A 22,103-nucleotide genomic window follows, 5' to 3' on the forward strand; every position below is an offset into this window, starting at 1 on the left:
GCCGCCCACGAGCCCCGCCCTTGCCCCGCCCCCCGCTCCACCCCTCGCGCGCACCAGCCCGCCCCTTCGGCCCCGCCTCGTTGGTCTCCTCCTCGGCCGCCGTTGCGGGGCGCTCCGCGGCAGCAAGATGGCGGCGCAACAGCAGGACCGTGATGGTGGTGCGCAGCTCGCAGGGCCCGCGGCTGAGGCCGACCCACTGGGCCGCTTCACGTGTCCCGTGTGTTTAGAGGTGTACGAGAAGCCGGTTCGGGTCCTCTGCGGACACGTGTAAGCGGCGAGCCGGGGCCTGGTCGGGGGGCGCCTGACTGGGAAGGGGAATGGATCTGAGGGGCGAGGCCCCGGCAGGGAGCGTCTCGGGCGGGAGCGAGAGCGAGAGGACCGGCCTAACGGGGCCTCTCCAGGGAGCCCTCCCGGTCTCCTGAAGGCTCGTGAAAGGTGGCAGGGCGCTCTTGTCTCCCGTCCTGCTCACTCCCAAGGATCCCGCCCTTCTGATGAGCGCCTGCTGTGTTCAGGCAGCCTGTCAGCCCCTTCCCACGAGTGATAGCGGGCTTAGGTAGGGTCCACAGTCTGCCCTCGAGAGCCACAGTTTCCCTTGACCAGTGCGTACATCTGCCCTACAGCATAGTACATATGGAGTCGTGTATCCGGCCCTGCCAAGTGATAATAATGTGCCCTAAAGTTGGAGAAACGCTGAACTAGACTAAAAGAACAAAAGAGAAGTCTTGACATAGATCCGACCCACCTGCCCTTAACTGTGAAAAGGGGTCTCGAGCTGGCAGGTAGGGGTTGTTAGCATTCCTGCTGACTTGGGTATGAGGTTTGTTTCCTGGTATTTGAAATGAAGCCTCCGTTGCCCGCGTATTTGCTAATAGACGACGACGACGACGAGAGGACGCAAGGAGTCGTGTGTCAGCATGTCGGTGTGGGTCCTGGGCTGGGATCGGTGCTCTGAGATGGTCCAGACTTGAATCTCAGCCTCGCTCCATCAGACGCAAAAACACACCTAAGCTGAAAGAATTGTAGGAAAACGCGACCACCTGCTTCTTGCCGCTGAGAGTTGGCGTTTCCTCCGTGGCTTCCCTCAATGCCAACAACGGAGCGTCACCTTGGCATTGGTCTTAGGACCCCTTTACTGGTCAGCAGGCACCTGCTGGGCCTCACAGGCATTCTTATTTCTGCAGCAATCCTGCAGGGAACGAGGGGTTGGCAGCCACGTTGCAGGTGAGCGTACTGAGGCTCACCGTGGTCTGACTCATCCCGGATGGGCTGCAGGCATCCGTTTCCAGCCCAGAGAACAGTTGGCACCTGGCAAGGGCTCCCCAGCCATACTGAGTGCTTCTTGGTTCTTCAAGTACACGAAGCTCATTCTAGCTTCTGGCTTCCCTTTTGCAATTCAGTTCGCCTGGAACTCTTCGTGCCCCGTCTGCACCTCCCCGAGCGCTGTCCCAAATCCTTTTCAGACTTCAAGCCCCAGCGTGTTACCTCGTGTATCACCATCCCCGTTTAAATTACCCCCCAGTTTCTTGCACAGAGCAAAACGTTAAGGACCCCGAGGGCAGTGACCATATCTGCTTTGCCCCTCTCTGTATCCCCCCATGCCCTGCACAGTGAGCGTCCATCTTCTAATCTTATAGTCAACAGACTACAATATTTGCATGTCCACTATGTGCCAGATTCGTGAGACATAGTAAGAAAGAAGGTAATTCTGCTGTCAGTTCACAGTGCATTGAATCAATGATAAATAAGTACCAACAAATGTTTAGACTATTGTGAAAATTCATTGTGCAATAGGAGGGTACTGTAGAGATCAAACCTGTGTGGGTGGAGGTTGGGGTGGGGGTGGTAATGGATGAATAAAGAGACTTGACCCAGTACAATGTACCAACTGAACAGCAGCAAAATTTGAGGTTTCCTTGAGCCAGGTGAACCTTTCCTGGGGCACTACTGGAATTCAAACTTTTCTATACTCATCATACTAGTTCCACATGTTTATCAGTTCAATGTTGATTGAAGACAGATAAATGCACCTCACTTAGGGCAGTGCAAGTCTCCCTTAGCTCCAGCCAAGTGTTTTTTGCTCCCCCTACTTGGTTTTTGCTAACTTTTGTGCTTGGAAACTTGAGCATCACTGCAGCTCTGGCTGGGTAGGACATTAGCTTTTTATAAAACTTGATTTCAAGCCCTGAATGACTACATCCTTCTCTAGTCTAGTGGAATACAGCAGGAGAAGGGTAAGTAACTGATGCCCGAGAGAAGGGACTCTGTCCATAGCACTGTAACAAAGGTTGGAGCATCTAGAAGGCTGAACTAGAAAAAGGACCATAAATAGGAAATGGAAACTGAAAGCAGGCTATTATGTTGACTGTGACTCATAGCCTCTTCGTTTCTGCCTTTCCGACACTCCTCTGCACTTGGTGTCATCTCTGTGTGGAACTCTTTGCATCCAGGTCTGTGTGGCGCTCATAATTTTCGGTCTCAGTTCAAAGGTTACTTTCTTAAAGAAACTTTCTGTGATCCACCACCCTAGCTGATCTCGTTACTTTGTTTTATTGCCTTCATATACTTAGTCATTGTCTGAAGCTAACATTTGTGTTTTTCTCCACTCTGGGACATAAGCATTATGGGGACAGGGACTTAGTTCCCTGTGTCCTCAGGTGAATCAGTAGACCCCTCGTCTTCCAGCCTGCTCTAGAATTTTGCCTAGCAGCATTCACACCTAGCTTAATGACAAAGGGGAAGAAAATTCTCAGAGACAGTAAAAAATTGTCACATGCGCAGATTACATTTGATTATATAGCCTGAGTTTTTCCTGGCCGATTCTGTTATCCTGCCTTAAATTGATGAGGTTGAGTGTGTAGCCAGGGTGTTTTCATGCCTTATTATCCATTCTCTCTGTGTACTTTATCTCAGCATCCCCACCTGCCTAGGCTTCAGGATAGAAACTTGGCCATCTTTGACTTTCCTTCTTGTCTTCCGTAAGTTACCAGTCCTGCTGATTTCACCTCTGAATCATTTCCTGAATTCATTCTCTCTTGCCTCAGTCAGGCCTTTAGCCACCTGTGTGGTTTCTACTTCAAATCTCCTCTCACCTCTCCTCACCTAAAAAAAACCAAAAACGTACATGTTAGCTATATTTTAATAACAATCTTTTTTAAAAATTTAAAAACCAGTAACTCTATTATCTGTGATAACCCCAGCATTATTTTTCTAAAACTTCGATTTGGTCTTCTTGATTGATGCTGTGCTTTAAACATCCGGGTCCCTACTGCTTATAAGGGAAAGTGTTAGGCTTTTATTTCCTTAGATGCATCATGAATTTTTAAGTCTAAGGGTCAGGAATATTCTTCCCTTCCTCTGCCAGCTGAACTCTTTCTTTTAAGGCTGTTTCATAGGTGTTGCCTCTGAAGTCTTCCCAGCCGGGTCCTTGGGTCACAACTAGTTACTCTTGTCTTTCTGTTCCCATGGTGCTTTGCATTCACCTCTAATGAAAACAGCTCCTGTTTCTGGTACATTTCATATGGCTAGACACTGTACTAAGGGTCTACTATATATATTTCATGATCCCAACGCTCCTAGAGGTGGGTACTGCTATCCCCGTTCACAGAGGAAAAACCAAGGTTCAGGGAACCCCACCAAGATCGCTCAATGCTGGGGACCAAGGTTTGAAGACTGCACCATAATGCCTTTCACCATGTATCACGGTAGTTTGCATTTGTTTCTGTTGTTGGACCTGTATGTTCTTTGCAGGGTCCATTCCCTCTCACCACCACCCCCATTTTTTCTGGTGTAGGAAGACTCACTATCTGAATCAGGAGCAGGGAGCAAATTGTTTTTAATCCATTATTCATTGATGTCTTTTTAAAACTATCCATTTTTGTTGTCTTGTCTCCACAATGCATGACTCGGTTCTCTGTATGTCTTGTTCTAGCTTTTGCTCTGCATGCCTGCAGGAATGTCTGAAGCCGAAGAAGCCTGTCTGTGGGGTGTGTCGTAGCCCTCTGGCACCTGGCGACCGAGCTGTGGAGCTCGAGCGGCAGATTGAGAGCACAGAGACTTCTTGCCATGGCTGCCGTAAAAATGTATGTGGAAGTAATACGGAAGAGTCACAGTCTTTCTGTGATGAGATGGGGTAAAACATAGAGCTGTTACCACGCTGTTTCTGAAGTTAGAGCATGACTAGGTGACTAATAGCATGTGTGCATGCTAGTTACCTGTGGCAATGGCTGTGCTGTTTCATTTTTGGTAACGTTATTGGGTTCTCTTTTTTCAAGAGTTGGCTTAGTATATTACATATTTGAGCTTTGAAAGCCATAGAAATCAATTATCCCAGTTTTTTTCTTCTAAAGGACCCATTTTTCCAAAGCATTATGCACAATTTTAATTAGAACATAATGACAGACTAGTTCTTAATTTTTTTTTAACATAAAATGGAGTCAGTGACTCAAAAAAGTTACTTGCTGCAATGAGTTTGAGAGGAATTTTTTAAACCTGTATCATTACAGATAAATGTAATCAACTTTTTAGCACTTAACAGGGATGAATCACGATATAATAATTGTCAGTATGAAATCATTTGATTATAATCGCAATATGTAACATTTGAAATGTATTCATGCTATTTTGTATAATCATATTAGAGTCAAGTATATTTATCTTAACATCTGTTATAACTGCAAAGTAGAAATATTATTGTCTTATTTTCCAAGCGATATATACACAGGCTTACTGGTTTTTAAATCATTGTAATTGTGTTAATTCCAACAGTACAAAAATAAAAAGTAACGTAGGCTCATCCCCCCCACCAGAGATGACCGCCTCAAAGTGGTTCAATTTAAAAACCTGTTAAGACATTTCCTGCCCTTTGACAAACACAGATGTAGGATTTTTACAAAATAAGGATCATACTATAATATATATTTCTACAACTTCTTTTCACTTTGGAAAAAATTTTCACTTAACTTATTGGATAGTCTTGCCCATCAGTTTCATTATTCTCACACCTTCATGTGGAAAGCCATGGAATGGATATACCTGGCAGTGTCCGTCCACTCAGAGTGACTTAGCACTTGTGGGACACTGTGGATACAGCTCTGAATGGGGCTGTTTCCTGTCCTTTTTAATTGGGAGCCTTCTGGTTGGCAGCTTGAAGTCAAGCTCTTTACCAATCCAGAAGTATGGTAAGCCAGAGCTCAAATATTGAAGCTCTTTTTTTTTCCCTTGCAGTTTTCTTTAACTTAGAAACTCAAGATATTGAAATAAAATTTTCTGTTACCTTCATCTTCTCCATGCATGCATGGTGGATTTTTTGTTTTTTTCTCTTTGCTTTTGATTTTCTCCATTTTAAAGCTGAGTGATTGTTCTGTATTATACCTCCAAAAATGTTTATCTTCCCTTTACCTCTCTCCTTTCTTCATTCCTTACATGCTTTATTTTTTATTTATTTTTTTAAGAACACCTGTCATGAAGCACTCTTCTCTGGGTTTTCTTTTTTGTTTCTATATTGCAAAGACTAGATTTTATAGAAGGAATAGAATTCAGATTTGGATTTTTTGGGGTTTTTTTTTAAAGATCATTTATCACAATCCGGTGATTCGTACTTTATCCCTTTTCCTTAAATGATCACTTTTCTCTGCTGCTCATAATGGAATGTGGTTCTTGGCTTGCTGTAAGGAGACGAGTTTAAATGCTAGTGTGGAAAACTTTAAAAACTTCACTGAGTTTGGAGGTGTCTGTGAGCAGAGAGCATATCGGGAATAAAGCAGACCTCTGGAGAGTTAGTTTAGAGTGGAAGCAGATGTCCTATTTGGTCAAGTAAAGCATCAGCCTTGTTGCAGAAACCTTGCAACAAAGCAGGGGTTCAGGCCCCGGCAACATAGCCAGGAGTCTGGTGAGATTGTTTGCCGGGAAGGTAGAGGTCTAGTTTTCGTCTCGCCTGTGCTTTGGGACTGTGTTGGGCCTGGACAAGGTCCTGACTTAACTTGTGGCCTCTGATTCTTCCAATCCAAGTTCTTCCTATCCAAGATCCGGGCCCATGTGGCTACCTGTTCCAAATACCAGAATTACATCATGGAAGGTGTGAAGGCCACCACCAAGGATGCGTCCCTTCAGCCAAGGTAAATGACTCAGTTACTCCCTAAGGTGGAGGTCATCTTTCGCTACAAAGACACTGGACACTTTGCACATTCAAGGATTTAGTTGATGGGCTGGCTGAGTGGCTCAGTTGGTTAAGAGCTCGCTCAAGAGTTTGAGCTCTGAGCAACAGCGGTTCGAGTCCCGGCCCAAGCTGAGCAGCCACTGCGCTGCCAACAGGTGGCAGGATGGCTCAGCTAAAAAAAAAAAAGGATTTAGTTGGAAGAGTTTTGGAAAGTGAAAGTATAACTGTCAAGCTGGCTAAAGCTGACATGAGTATTTGTATGGGGGGTGGTGTGGAGGACTCTGATGTTCACTCTCAATATCAGCTGTGCTATTATTTTCAAAATAGTTGACCCGATTCTGAAGTCATCACCACAGTCCCTGTCATCACACATTTCGTGAACTTTGCTCCTTTTTAGAGGATACAGTGGTTGAAGTTGCCTGGAAATGTACTACAGAGGTTTTTTAATATTTTCCTGCCTTTCACCTTCCAGGAATGTCCCAAACCGTTACACCTTTCCTTGCCCTTACTGTCCTGAGAAGAACTTTGATCAAGAAGGACTTGTGGAACACTGCAAGGTATCCCATAGCACGGACACCAAATCTGTGGTAAGAGTTTCTTTTTTAATGCTTTTTTATGGAAAAAACATCAAAATTACAGGAATAGTGCAGTGAACTCTTATGTGCCTTTCACCTACATTCACAGATGAACAACATTTTACCATATTTGCTTAACCATACTTGATATATACACAAATTTTTTACTGACCATTCAAGAATAAGTTACAGATATTGTGACCCTTTGCCCCTAAATACTTCAGCAGATATTGCCTAAGAACAAGAACATTTCCTTACAAAACCACATTTTTCTGTGTTTAATTGTCACACTCAGGAAATGTAACACTGATACAAACTAATACCTAATGTGGAGTTCATGTTTAAATTTTGACAATTGTGATGTTCTTCATAGCAGTCTTCCCCTGCCCCCAAATCCTGGATCTGTGTGCTAGATTTAGTTGCCATGCCTCTAGTCTCAGCCTGCTTTGTCTTTCATGACCGTGACATTTTGAAAGAGGACAGGCAAGTAGTTTTACAGAATGTCCTTCAATTTGGGCTCATCTGCTTCTTCACGATTGGATGCAGGGATGCCCCACGAGTGACGTGTCCTCCAGGGGCCACGTTAGGGGTCATGTGATATCTGTTGGTCCCACTGTTGGCAGTGTCAACTTTGAGCCCTTGGTGTCCACTGGGCTTCTCCTCCATAAAGCTGCCATTTTCCTTTGAGAGTAGCTTCATAGTTGTGGGGAGAGAGAATTTAAGATGAAATTATTAGGAAAGTGCTTATCAGTCCTTAGACATTTAAATATCACACATTGACTCGTCCAGGAAAGGGAATGGGTTCTCGCCATCTGCGGCCATGGATGGACCTAGAGAGTATGGTGCTGAGTGGAGTGTCAGACAGAGAAAGACAGATGCAATGAGATTTTGTGTATATGTGGAATCTAAACAACAAAATAAACCAGAAACAAACTCATAGAGAACATTTTGATGGTTGCCAGATGGGAGGGGGTTGGGGGTGGATGAAAAAGGGGAAAGGATTAAGAAGGACAAATTGGTTACTACAAAGTAGTTATGGGGATATAGGGTATGACATAAGGAATATAGTCAATAATATTGTAATAACTGTGTGGTGTTAGATGGGTACTAGATTTATCAGGTGATAGATGGGAGGGGGTTAGGGGATAGGGTGGAAAAAGTGAAGGCATTAAGAAGTACAAATTGATAGTTACAAAATAGTCATGGGGAAGTTAAATAAAGCATAGGGAATACAGTCAGTATATTGTAATAACTATGTACAGTGCCAGGTGAGTAGTAGACTAGTCAGGGGGATCACTTCTTATATAAATGTCTAACCACTATGCTGTACCCCTGAAATTAATATAAAATAATGTTGAATGTCAGTTGTAATTAAAAATTTTTTAAAGGGGGGAAAGGTAAAGGGGAGTAAGAGGTTCAGATCTCCAGGTATAAAACAAGTCATGGGGATGTAATATACAGCATAGAGAATATAGTTAATATTGTGATAGTGTGGCACAGTGTCAGATGGCTGCTGGACTGATCATGGTGATCCCTCCTTTAGGTATATAAATGTTATTAACTATGGTATACCCCTAAAACTAACATAATGTATGTTAGCTATATTTTAATAAAAGTCTTTAAAAATACAAAAATAGGGCCGGCCGAGTGGCTCAGTTGGTTAAGAGCTCGCTCAAGAGTTTGAGCTCTGAGCAACAGCGGTTCGAGTCCAGCCCGAGCTGAGCAGCCGCTGAGCTGCCAACAGGTAGCAGGATGGCTCAGCTTAAAAAAAAAAAAAATATATATATATATATATATATATATATATATATAAATATAAATAAATAAATACACAGACTGACATGTAGTTTCCTTTTTTGAAAAAAGTGTGAATTCGGTCCATCTCAGCAGTGTTACCCTTCCCTCTTAATGTGATTGGCAGACTAGGTCTTAATATAGCTTCCTCTATTGTGTTTTTTCAGTTTCCCTTTCTATCTCAGACTGCTTCTGCTGAACTATGTACCTAGTGTTATGGGCAGTCTTCAGCTCCATTGCGGTAAAAGGCGGTGCACAAACTGGAATTGGTGTTAGCTTTTGCTAATTGATAGGATTAGGCCCCATGGCCTTCTTGTTTCTCTGTCGTAAATCTTAAGATCCAGCTGCCTTTTCAAGAATATCTTAAATCTCCTCTTGACTTTATTGAACTCCTTGCCAAGTCCAAATTCTGGTCAGTACATCCACTGTTTACACTGGGCTCCCAGGGCTCTTAGCGTTGTGCTGCAACAGATTCCACAGATGAACCCCCTCCATCTGCTTATCCTAACTCCCCAAGCTAGGGAACTAGGCTGGCTTGGCCCAGGTGCACCCCATTTTCTGGCAGGCTCAGTTGCTGCTAGGCATGCACACACTCTAGCAGCTCTTCTGGGCACTCTGCATTAAGTTCCTGGCATGAACTATCCCCATCCTTTCCACGGATAACACTAAATCCTGCTTTAACCAAGTTCAAAGAATCAAGTCTGCATTCCTTCCGTCTCTCTTCCTTCTTCTATCTCAGGAGCTTTCTGATCCACCTCTGAGCTCACAGACTGGCAGCCTATGGGATATGTCTGTCCCATACACATTTTACTTTAAAATCAGAAGATTTCTCAATCTTGATACTCGACATTTGAGAAATTAGAAGTCTGGCAAGAGTTGGCTGGCTTTGAGTAGTTGCTGCTGCCTCTAGATAGGCTGGCTTCTACCCATCCTGCTTTGCTCGTTTGCTTACAAGCCTAGTTTCTATGAGCACTTGAGTTTGCAACCTTCATTCCTTGTCATTATCATTCCCTCTTGTGTTAAGGAAGAAGCTCCTTTCCAAGTCTCACTCTTCTGTACCTGTGTCCTCAGATCCAGGCAAAGGGCCGAGACGAGGTCCGGCACAGAGAAAGACTCCCTGCTCCTGAGGCTTCCCCGTCATGCTTTTCTGTCCCCTTTAGCTTTCTCTCTACACGCTCCTTACATTTGTTTTCCGTCAAACTTACCCAGGTCTTCCTGTATAAATGGCGGGAGGAATATTTGATCCAGAGCTTTCTGTAGATTGCATTCAGTTTCTCTTTCCCCTCCAGCTGTGGTTTTTCAGCTGCTGCTGTCTCTTCCACTCTTTTCCTCTACATCCTCCAGAGTCTAGCTTCCACCCCTGCAAACATCATATTCTCTGTGGTCCCAGCTGGTCCTGAGTCCTTGTTTTCTGTCAACTCTGCAATTTTAAAAATTCGTTTCTTTGTATGTAGTCAGTTCATTATATAAAAAGTGACCTGTAAAAGGGGTCTCTCCAGCCCCTTTCCCTAATCCCCTGGTTCCCTTCTACGCCATCAATTGTTCCCAGTACTTCTTTATATTCTTGGAATTCTATAATATGTTTGCATGTGATAAACGCATTATATTACCACTTGCCATTTTAGTATAATAGAAATAAACCCAATATGAAAGTAAAACACCACAACACGATGGCCTGCCAGTCTTTCGGGAGATCGGTTGCAAAGAATCGATTATTCTCAAATAAACAGCTTCATCATTTGATACTAATATTCATCTTTCTAACGTTTTTATCTTTATTACATAGAGGACTGGAAGTTTTATAGGCAGATGCCAACCTGGAATAGTCATTGCACCTGCTGTTTTTCTTTGCCTGTGATTCCTAAATAGCGGCACAGTCCATAGTCTTTGGCTGCACTATGCAAGATAAAACACTCCAAAGTCAGGTTTCCAGTCCCTTTTTCAAGATATTTTAGTTATGGTTCTTAATAACGAATTACTGATTGAGAGAGCGAGTGTACATGGACACACACACACACACACACACACACACACACACACACACACACACCAACACCACACCACACACTTGACCCACTACCCATTTTCCATTCTAAAATCAACCAAAGAAGCACAAATATTTTTGGTAATTATGAAAAATAAAACAGATGCCAAGTAACATGATAGAGATACTCTACATCATTTCCTGCCACTATCTCCCCAGCACTCATTTTTAGAAGTGAATAAGAAACCAATGTGCCACCCAAGTTTGGTGGATTGCCCGTGTCGTAGAGCTGGTTAGTGACAACCAGTACTGGAACCCTGTGTCCTGGCTCCTAGACCTTCACAACCTCAGAAAATGCCTCCTTGGAGTGCTCATTAGCATCAGAGTAGTCTGCGTAGGTGGAAAAACACAAAATCCGGTGATCCAAAGGCACTCCTAGCTTTTGAATGTCCTTACGAGATTCACATATATACCCCTTTTCTGTCCCTCTTTTGATATAAGTGACAGCACATTATATAGGTGTAGCCAATGTTTTTGGCATCTGTTCCCTGTCAGTACATGTAGATCTGTTCCTTTTTTAATTCACTTCACCGTTTTCTATTAATTGGCCTGTACCATTTAACTGGTCCCTTATAGATGAATGTCAAGGTTAGTCCCAGACAATCAGGAAGTTCTGATTAAGAACAGAATATTAAATGCTACTAAAGAATTGTTGATTGATAAGTGGGAGAATGGTGTTGTACTTATAAGGGGAAATACCTATTTTGAGGACTGTGCTGAAAATTGAGGGTAAAATATTGTATCTTACATGAAAATGCTTCCTTTTTGCTGACTTGAGTATGCCAAACTTAAATCTAGGTGTTGAGGATAAGGGATGGTTCATCAAACTATTATCTGCTTCTCTGTAGGTTTGAACTTCTTCATAATAAAATTCAAAAGGCTGCCATAAATTTTACCATATCTTTGCTAGTGTTCATGTAAGTCTGTAAAATAAATCTTAGATACTGGTTGATTTGATTGAAGGTTAAGTACACTCATAATTTTGATTGATATTACTCTGTGGTTTCTGATACTCAACCTAACTTCTCTCTTTTTCCCCTACTTTGGCTTCCTCACATCCCTCTGATCATTTCTTCTCAGTTGAATCCTCTCTTCCTTCAGCCCTCCACCCTGTTCTATCTCTTCTCCCTCTACAGAGCTCCTTAAATGTCAGTATTTCAGCCCTTCCCATTGGAAGCCACCTCCCCCTCTGTCTCTAGGCCTAACCCGTGCTCCAGCTGCCTGCCTAGCTCTTCTACTCACGGAATCGTCCACCATTTCAGATTTGTCTCTTGCCAACCCCCTTTGTCACCATTTCTTCCTCGTGCGTAGTGGGGTTCCACCTCCAAGCCGGACCACTCAGGCCTGCTTCTTCCCGCACCCCCGCTCTTCTCTGCCCATCTCCGAATTTTCCATTCTAGCCACGCTGATTATCTGGCTCTGCCGGCCATGCTGCCTCTTGCCCTTGCTCCTTGCTGTTACATTCCTGCCCCGCTTCTGGAAATCCCTTTCATGTTCTCTTTATCTTTCCAAATACCTCCGAGTCTTCAAAGCCCAAATCAGCCTCTGTATGAGGGCGTTTCAGCCTAAGCCCCATCATCGGAACATTCACTTTGTAAACATAGCACATAAGGCTGTGTGTTACTTCCTTGGGGCATTGCTTATCTGTCATTTCCTTGGTTTTCTTTGTGCTTTGGATCATTACATGTGCTGGTTGGAAGGCTGTAGTCTAGGCCCCCACTGGGCTTACACATGGTTGGACCACAGTAGGGGATAATAAAAGGGCGGTATCACAGCCTAAGCCTTTACCCACCCCCACTTGCCATTTGACTTGAGGGAGACTGACAGTGTTTCCTGGGATGTAATTGTGCACATGAAGGAGTGGCTGGGCCCTGGACTGGCGTCGGGAAAGCTGCCCTGGAAGAAGGGAGGCCAGACACAGGCCCCCCAGGGCTGAGTCAGCTCAGATGTCAGGTGCCTAAGACCATGCTTCTCTGTTGAAAGGTTTGTCCAATATGTGCCTCGATGCCTTGGGGAGACCCCAACTACCGTAGCGCCAACTTCATCGAGCACATCCAGCGCCGGCACCAGTTTTCTTACGACACTTTTGTGGTGAGTCTGAATCCTGGGCTTTGATCCTGCCCCTGGGGGAACAACACTGCTACCCGCTTCTCTCACCCGGAGAACCGTGAGCCCCAATGTGAGTTTTGTCACTGCCGTGATGGGTTCCCTGAAACGGCAGCTCTGCGGTCTGTACTCGTGGGCCAGGTGGCCAGAGCCTGCCTTGTGTGGCATTTAAGGAGATTAACTGGCCAGTTATCTAGACTGTGACACTGACAGCTTGCTCCTTTTTTTTTTTCTCTCCCCCAAAAACGTTTTACCCACTTTCTTTTGGTACGTGTAGTTTCTACCTATTCTACAACCTGATTTGGGATTCTTAAGCTCAGATACCCACGGGGACCAGGCAAGTAACGGAACTGGCCCTCATAGGGATGTACAAGCTGGACAGTGTGGCTCTTCATGCTGCCCTCACCCCCAGCGGATTGCTGTGTGGAAATACAGGCACAGTATTGCCCTCTCCTCTGCCCACCCAGCCCCAAGAAGCTGGAAATGTAGAACTTCATATGAAGTATTGCTTATTTATTTTGTAAAGCACTTCAGGTCAAGCAAAACACAGCCACTGGCCAAGTGTGGTCATTAGGTTTGTGCCCTTCCCCTAGAGCTGAATGCTTCTGCAGGGGCACACTGTTGTCTCAGCATCACAGTGACAGATAAATTTGGCCACGTGCTTGGAATAAACCTTTCATTTACATGTAAGTGTCAAGTCAGAATTTTCGAGTAGTATTCAGTCTTAGTGGCTGAATTCAGGGCCTGAGAAGGAAAGCCTCACTCTTTCCTAAGTTGTCATATAGAGTATTTATTCATGATCTAATAGAGTGTCTGAAACTCAGACTTGAAAATAACTGTCCTTTTTGTTAGTGCTGTAAAGAGAACTCTAATGCCCAAGTAGAAAACTTGGCCTCATTGAATTAGAAACAGAAAGGCTGGTTTCACTACGGTGCCTTCCACGTTTGAGCACTTGGCCTGTGCCTGGACCACCTGGGTGCTCCCTGGTCCTCACAGTCCCTGTCAGGGAGCCATCGTTGTCATCATCAGGACAAGGCAGCTGAGGCACAGAGAGATCAAGCACTTTGCCCAGCACTGCACAGCTGACATTGCCCACCGTGGAGCTGGGCTCCGGCCCCTGCAGCCCTCTCCAGATCTCCAGAGCCCGTTGCTGGCTGTCCCGCTGCCCCTGCTGACAGTGAGTCTTTGTAGCTGCCCGCGGTTGCTGAGCCCGTGTCTGTTTTGCCCTCAGGACTACGACGTCGATGAAGAGGACATGATGAACCAGGTGCTGCAGCGCTCCATCCTCGACCAGTGAGCAGGGCCTCCCTGTCCATCTCACGTTCCAGCGCTTCCACGACATGTTACGTGTGAAACTTGGGACTCATAACACCTTAAATATACAACAGCCCTGGAAGTGAGCTGTGGTATCAGGACAGGGTCACTTCTGATAGGGAAACAAGTCCCCAGAGCCCTCCTTTCCTTGGGCTCTTCCCCTGCTGTCCACTCTGTTTGTCACATGTTTTGTCTTTTATTGCTCCTCAGCCACTTTCTGAAGCATCTGCTTCCTCTTCTGGACGGGAACCCCACTCCCCTACCTGTCCTGTGTCACACTTGTTCCTCCATCCCAGTGTTCGTCTCTCAGGTCCTCCGAGCCAGCCAGGACCTTCTGGGTCATGAATAGCACAAATGAGACCAGCGTCTCCTGTCCTTGTCCCTGAGGTGTGTGCGCTCAGGCAGTGGTGCCTCTGATCAGTGGTGGGGCTCCACCTGTGCTGTGGAAGTTCCTGTCGCTTGGTCCTGGGCAGTGGCTGCCAGAAGCTGGAGTTACCTCCCGGGAATCCTTTCCAAAGTCCTGTTGGGCTGAGTGTCCCCGGTTCAGTGTGGCCTGATGCTGGAAGATTTGATGAGCGCTATTTTCCTGTCACTCCTGCACACCCTTAGAATGAACTGATTCGGTCTTAACTGCCTGCACGGTGCCTTTTTAAGATGAGATGTAACCACATTTTTTTTGTGGAAATAAGAGTTTCTAGGTGAGAAAAGTTAAACTGCATTTCTCCATAAGAGGGGAGGAGGGCCGGCTAAGAGAGGCGGGAGGGCCATAGATTTTTGCTTCTGATTTTCAACCTAGTGACGTATTTTCAGATGACTGGGTCAAGTTTACCCCTCTATGTGGGAGCCTGCTTACATTCTTGTCCTTGAGGCACAAAACGGAGTCCTCAGATGAATAAGAAGAAGGAAGTTTAGGGGCTCTGCTGGATACCAGTTTGTTTGTTCTTTATTTTGTTACTTAGATTAAACTGAGCATTGCTTTTCTATCAGAGAGAGAGGTTACAGGCAATCTACTATCTCAGCCTGCTGCCTCTTCTGACAACACACTGTTCAAAAGGCACTATACATCTGTGAGCAGTTCTTAATGGAAACTACTGGAAACTTGTTTTGGTAGCAGCTCAAGAAGCTTGAGGTTCAGCATGTTTCTCGATATTAATATTAACACAAGGCTAAGAGCTGGCAGTCTGATATGTAGGAGCAGAACCTCTGGCCGAGCAAAGGGCATCTGGATTTAGGTTCGCTCTTTCTTGTCTGAATATGGAAATTTCTTCTGGCCAGTGGCCGAGCTCGCAGTTGCCAGGGCTTTGGGTCTGTGTGCTGCTGCTGTGGCCTCTCCTGACCAGCCAGTAAGGTCTGCGGATCCCTAGTAACCAGCAGACAGGAGCCTTTGGGGCAAAATAATTTAACGTGCTGTTGCTTGGGAGGGCCCAGATGTTAAGGTCAGCTTCTCCACTGTAATTTTTGGAAAAAAGTTCACTCAGACCTCCCTGAATTGAGATCATCTCGGCCTAAGTTTAAAGGGAAATCGAACAAAAACTTCATTTGAGGGAACTGACGAGAGCGTGTCCATCTCACTGGTAGCACCGAGAAACCGATTTCCTTGTATTAAGTGCACTTCATGTATTTCTAATAAGATGACTTTTCAGAAAGTGACATTTGTTATGTTCTGGCTTTTAAAAGGCAAAATATAAATAAATTTCATAATTTATCCAACTGGTAAGCTCCAGTGCCTGTGTCCATTAACCACCATTTGCTGCAGTCTAGCCCTGGGGAGCCTCTGGAAGATTGTCGCTTTTCTAAGCTCTTGTCTGTCACAAGTGAGTCCCATCTGGCTCTGACACTCCATCAGCTGAGCCTCACCGGGCCTGTCCTCTGGAAAGTGAACACAACCCCCACTTCTCACAGTTGGGAGATCCAGTGAGGTGAGAGGTCACCCCGCTCCACGAAGACACAGGTCTTCAGCTCCGTTCAGATGACTTAGCAGCAGCCCCCAGACATCATAGGAAAGAGCTCTGCAAATTAAGATCTGAGGTCCTGGGTGTGTTTCAAGTTCAGCACTCCGCTGCCGGTTGTATGACATCTGGCAGATACGTTCCCTTTCGGCACCTGTTTCCCTACAATAAAATGGCGGTAATTTTCTGGCTTCTAGTTTCTTTATGAAGTAGGAGGCATGTACTGTTTATTAAATAGCTATTAATCCTTTATCAGTTCGTAATTATATATTTGATTAATGTGTGAATCCCAGTGCCTGGCACAGAGCTGGCACGTAAACATCATATGTGCCAGAATATAAGGAAATAATTTTTCCAATAAGGAAACAAGTTTTGCCCAAATCGAATGTAAGCACTTTCAGATGAAATACTCAAATGTTTCCTTAATTTTAATTACATATATATTTAAAACAAAGGTAGAAACAGCTGGGTTAGCTGTCGCTAAACCCAGCAGAACATTAGTCTTCCAGCTCCATCTTCAAGGTGTTTAGTGCCCTGACCCCTCCCTCCTTTTAGAGCCAGCTGCTGCTGCTGGCTTTCCTGGTGGAACATCATCCTGGTTTCTCTTCCAGTTTCTCCACCATATTCCTTTTCCTGCCCTTGGCAGCCGTCTCCTGGTTCCCTTCCCTTAGCTGTTGGAATTCTACTCCAGCTCCCTGGGCAGACGCAACCACACACCACTTGGCTTTCATTTCCACCCATGTGCCACTGGGCCCAGATCGACGGTTCTAGACCAGACACCTTCCTGGAGCCCCAGGCCCAGCTTTCTCATACACCTGTCCAGTGCGTGACTTAAAGGCGTCTTAGGTTCTGATGGCTCAAACTGAACTCACCCTCTGCCCTCTTACTGCCCACCCCTCATGCTAGGTTAGGCTCTTTTTCCCCACAGGTGGTACCACCATCCTTCCATTTGCTCAAGAATTAACCTGAGCATCATCTTTAACTCCTTTGTCCACCTCAACGCCCCATATTACCAAATTGTATTGATTTTAGTTCCCACATAGCACATTGGTGTTCTCTCACCATCCCACTGCCACCAGCATCTTAAAACGCACCATGATCTCACCTGAATTACTGCCACAACCTTTCCTTCTGGTCTTTCTCCAGTGCTCTCTAGCTGACTTCCAGTCCATCCTCCACCAAGCAACCAGAAGGATCAGACCCTTTGAAACACTTCAAAGGCTCTGGTTGCCTTCAGATAAAGGCCTAACCCCTCGCATGGCCCTCCAGGCCTCATGCACTCTGTCCCCATCTACCTCTCCAGCCTCAACTCCTGACACTTCCACTGGAACCACCCAGACTTTTCTGCACCTGCAGTGGGTCACCTTCCCTGTGAAATATTTGGTGCCCCCCCCCCGACTTTTGACCCCCCAACTGCAGTTTGGATGCCTAGCTCAGAATTCCATGTATGATGTTCCTGTAGAAGATTCTACTCATATTAATCAGAACATTATTAAACGTGTATAAATACCCTACTAGACTGTAAGTTCCCTGAGGTTAGGATTCTTGTTTTCCTTTGTAACCCTATTTCTCAATATTCAGGTTGCCAGATACAATACAGGACTCCCAGTTACATGGGAATTTCAGGGAACGACTGACTTTTTAATATAAATATGTACCAAATATTGCGTGGGAGTATAATTTGCCCAAATCAGGAAGTTAAAACCGGGAATATTCATACTAAAAAAGTATTTGTTGTTTGTTTGAAAGTCACATTTAACTGGGTATACTATATGTTTATTGGTTAAGTCTGGAAACTACTCAATGTACATTAGCAACATAAGTGTACTGAACAGTTGTAGGTGCCAGACAACTCACATCTGATGAAATTATTTGGCAGTTACTTTTTTTTTTTTTTAGCTGAGGCATCCTGCCACCTGTTGGCAGCTCAGCGGAAACTCAGCTCGGGTTGGGAATCAAACCAGTGACCCTGTTGCTCAGAGCTCACATTCTTGAGCGAGCTCTTAACCAACTGAGCCACTCAGGCGGCCTGCAATTACTATTTTTAATGGCTGTCTCCCACTCTTAAGAAGTTAACCTCCTGAGGGCAAGGACTTTGTCCATCTGTGCACCACTGCCCTCCATACTTGAACCCGAGTACACACAATAAACACTAGAAGTGAGATGGAACGAAAACGGGGTCCTTTAACAATGGTACTTCTTTCCGTGAGGACTTTAGGAGCCCCAAATTAGGGGCCGATGCGCTGGTAAGGAGAGCCTGAAGGGGGCAAGGTCTACCCGAGGCCCAGGCTGGCCACTGCCCATCCCCGCGGGGAGGCGGATCCTCAAACCCGTAGTGCAGGAGCCGGGACTTGCCCAGCTGAGGGGGCAAGACTCAGGTGGGCCGGCAGGATGGCCACTGCCAGGTGGAAACCTGACCTGCCCAAGTCCATCCTGGCCCCGGGGTGCTCTCTTGCTTCTATTCCTCTTATCCCCTGGCCTTCCACAGTGTCTGCTGAATGTCCCCTATGAGGCTCACCGGGGCGCTATGAATACAGGATTAATGACAATGATGCTAATCCTTCTCCTCCCTGGTTCCTGACACAGTGCCTGCCCTCAGATAATTTTGATTTCAACCTTTCTGGTTTAGCTCCTGAAAGGTGATCAAAGCCAGGCATTCAGGCTACACCGGAAAAGCCAATCTCATTGAATCCTCTTAACCAGCCCTGTAAGAGGGGCACTAATAGCATTGCCATTGCACAGATGAGGGAGTGGAGGCCACCATCGGTAAGTAATTTGCGCAAGTGTTTCAGTGTAGAGGTGGGATTAGACAGACGCATGGTCTCGGGCACAGTCCCCTGTCCCAGCATCCACACTGCTATCTGTGTGACCTTGGACAAGTTACAAATCTCTTTGTGCCTTGGTTTCCTCATTTATAAAATGGGGTTAATAAAAGTGTCTTCCTCATAGAGTTGTGGGAACCTAGTGAAATAATCCATGTAAAGCATTAGAACATGGCCTGGCACAAAATAAGTGCTTAATTAATGTGAGCAACGAATGTTACTACTGTTTTTCTATCAGTTCCTGAGACCCAAGCAGCTAGCAGCTGTCACTATTTGAGGACTAAACACTACTATCAGGCTTTCCCAAACTCAGCCTGAAGACATGAATTACCTGGGAGGCACTTGTTAGAAAATAGATTATCAGCCCCCTCCCTTGGAGATTCTGATTGGTAGGTGAGGGTGGAGCCTAGGAATCTGTATCTTTTAAAAGAGATTCAGGTAAAGTACATCCTTAGGCTAGTTCAGGAAATCCTTGTATATGTAAGACAAGGCGTGTTACAACAAACCCGTTGTAGCTGGGGTGGGACAGTGACTTGGCTGATGGTTCGAATCAGGTGGACAAGCTCAGGCTTTCCAGGTTGCAAGACTTCAGCGACCTTTCCCGATTATAAAAATCCTCTAGAGCGTTTATTTGGTCTCAGATGCTCTCCCTACAAATTATTTACAAAGGGAAAATTAGTAACTTTATAGTGGAGAAACCCAGCAGATACCTTCTTCAACAAGTCGTCAAAGTTAGTATCATTGAGAATGGGGCAAACCATGGGTGACTTGATGGGACTTGCTGAGTTCCCAGCAGAAAGACGTCTAATGTGAGTCTAATCATAGGGAAACATCAGGCAAGCCATCCAAATCCAGGGACATCCCACAAAACAGCCAAACTTCCAAAATGCCACGGTCAGGTAAAAGGAGACGGAAGAGGCATGACGACTCTCTGCAATGCTGCAGGATCCCAGATTGGATCCCTGATGGGTGGGGTGGCCATAAAGGAGGTTATCGAGCCAGTTGCTGACATTTGAATGTGGACTGTGGAATAAGCAACAGTATTTTATCAATGTTAGATCTCCTGATTTTTGATAATCATGTCCTTGTTCTTAAGAGATATCCATGGAAGAGTTTAAAAGGAAAGGACATGATGTCTCCAATTTCTTTTCAAATGGTTCAGAAAAAAATAGTGTATGCCTGTGTATAGTGAGATGTAGATAGGAATATGATAAAGCAAATATACAGTGTTAAACATTATAATGCTTATTATTTTTTACAAAAATGAGGCAGGTAGGGCAGAAAACTATAAAGAAGTGGAAACCACTGCTCATCCCACCCCACAGACAACCAGATGACCACACCCATCAATAGTGGAATACTTACATGTCCTTGGGGCACCATAGTTTTGGTTGAAACTTAAAATGGGTGAATGAATGCTTTACTTCCGGCCTATAACCTGTGTTTTTCACTCTGTGGCACGTCCGTCAACATCTTTGATGTCAACGTGGTGTTATTTTTAATGGCTGCATGATGCTTCCGGTGAGGATGGGTCATACTTTATCAGTGGGTATTTAGGTTGTTTCCAGTTGGTTATAGACAGTGCTAGAGTGAGTATCCTTACAAACACGTCTTTGCCCACTTATCTGAGTATTTTATATGGAGGGCTGTTGGGTCAAATGGAGAGAGGTTGACAGAGACAGAAATAGGGAGAAAGACAGAGATAGTCAAGCTGTGTCTGTGGAGACAGACATACCCAAGGGTGGGGGGCGGGGAGGAGACTGGGAGAGCGAATGCTTACTGCTCTGAGAGGCGACTTGTCTGAGACACAGACCTCAACAGTCTGGCCGCAAAAAATCCAGGCAAAGAAGTGACTAAGCGACTTAGGCTCACACCCTACAGATACAATTGTAGATGAGGTCAGAGTCCTTTGTGCAAGGATTTTTGTGGGACTATTGTTCCTGAAAAGCAAAAGATGAGAAGCAACCTAATTACCCATCCATGGGGGACTGGTTATAGATTGTGCTGGAAGAGCTGACAGGAGCCAGTCTCCAAGTAAGGCTGCCAGATTTAGCAAATAAAAATATAGGAGGCCCCGTTAAACTTGAATGTCAGATAAAGAAGAAGTCTGCCCCATGCAGCCTTATACTAAAAGCTTATTTGTTGTTTATCTGACATTCTAGTTTAATTGGGCATCCGTATTTTTTCTGGCAACTCTATCGCCGAGATCAGTGAGGACAGCAAGGTGAAGTCAGAATACAGGTGCGCGTGCACATACGTGCATGCGAGGAGGATTTCTGAGGTGGGTCTCCAGGTTCTAGCTGAGGAGAAAGGACTTATCCAGGTCACACAAACCACAGGCGGTAGGGTGAGGCTGGACCCCAGCTTTAGGCTGCCCTGCAGTAATTTGTGTATGCATCTTAAAAGTGTTCGTGTATTAAATATATTAAAAACAGACCACAAATTTCTAAACTCCATTTGAACGTTCCCAATTCTAAAACATACCAGCAGTCTCAGAAACTCGACGAGGCTTGGGGCTCTTTCGGTGACAGAGCGTCTGCCTTCCTGAAGAACATTCACATCCGGGAACATTCCTCAGCCCTTGGGCTTCATCATGGTGGTCACTGGTTACTGCTGCCTGGAATGTTCTCTCATTTCCTTCTCCTCTCACCTTCCCATCCCTGTGACTTCAGCCTGGAGTCAGTCTGGATCTCAATTCTCTGACTCACCCTGTGCCCCTCACCTGTGACCTCCATGGGAATGGGGACCTGGCTGATTTATCACAATGGCCAGGGACACTCCGCCACTTGCTCACTGGGACTTGGCATGTTAAGCACTTCAACTCTCTGGGCCTCGGAGATCAGTTTCCTTATCTGTAACATGGGGCTGATATAATCTTGCCTGCCATGCAGGGCTTACTGTGGGGATCAAACAGGCCGATGTGACACAGATAGGAAAGGGAGACAATACTAGCATCTCTGAGTTGATGTTTGAACTGAAGCCAGCTCTAGGAATATCTGGGGAAGGGTGTTCTGGGCAGAGGGAACAGCAAGGACGAATGCACTGCTGTGGGAAAGAACCTGTGCGAACAGGGAGCAGAAAGGCCGGCGAGGCTGGAGCAGATGAGCAAGGGGGAGAGTAGGTCATGAGCCCCAGGTTATGTGGTGTCCCGTGGGTCATGAGCAGAGTTTGGATTTGAGTCCTAAACTAAGAGCAAATTTGACTTAAGAAAAGTTTGTTGACACTTTCCCCCTCTTGCCGTTATCTCCCACACTCAGTGATTCCCGAGATGCACAAAAGGCTAGAGGTGTGGAAGCGGGGTGCGGTGGGGCAGAGAGGGGGCCTCTGGGGCTTTTCCTGGAGACA

At 45.4% G+C, this 22,103-nt stretch overlaps 1 protein-coding gene across 1 annotated transcript; it reads left to right on the plus strand.

The window, feature by feature from the left end:
- Window positions 1-85: 85 nt before the first annotated feature.
- Window positions 86-16,123, plus strand: RNF114 (ring finger protein 114). Its single transcript, XM_019640979.1, has 6 exons — window positions 86-267; window positions 3,929-4,079; window positions 6,007-6,113; window positions 6,627-6,741; window positions 12,551-12,658; window positions 13,905-16,123. The coding sequence occupies exons 1-6, from the start codon at window positions 128-130 to the stop codon at window positions 13,968-13,970; spliced, it is 687 nt and encodes a 228-aa protein (XP_019496524.1). The 5' UTR covers window positions 86-127; the 3' UTR covers window positions 13,971-16,123.
- Window positions 16,124-22,103: the final 5,980 nt, after the last annotated feature.

The sequence above is a fragment of the Hipposideros armiger genome, unplaced genomic scaffold (assembly GCF_001890085.2).
Source record: "Hipposideros armiger isolate ML-2016 unplaced genomic scaffold, ASM189008v1 scaffold_54, whole genome shotgun sequence".
In the NCBI taxonomy this organism is placed as follows: Eukaryota; Metazoa; Chordata; class Mammalia; order Chiroptera; family Hipposideridae; genus Hipposideros; species Hipposideros armiger.

What these genes read in the sequence shown, in the direction of transcription:
- RNF114 (XM_019640979.1), top strand. Translation starts at nt 128, where the DNA reads ATGGCGGCGCAACAGCAGGACCGTGATGGTGGTGCGCAGCTCGCAGGG. An exon ending in CGGGTCCTCTGCGGACACGT is followed by an intron (nt 268 to 3,928) that starts GTAAGCGGCGAG and finishes GTCTTGTTCTAG; the next exon opens with CTTTTGCTCTGCATGCCTGC. An exon ending in GCACGGACACCAAATCTGTG is followed by an intron (nt 6,742 to 12,550) that starts GTAAGAGTTTCT and finishes CTCTGTTGAAAG; the next exon opens with GTTTGTCCAATATGTGCCTC.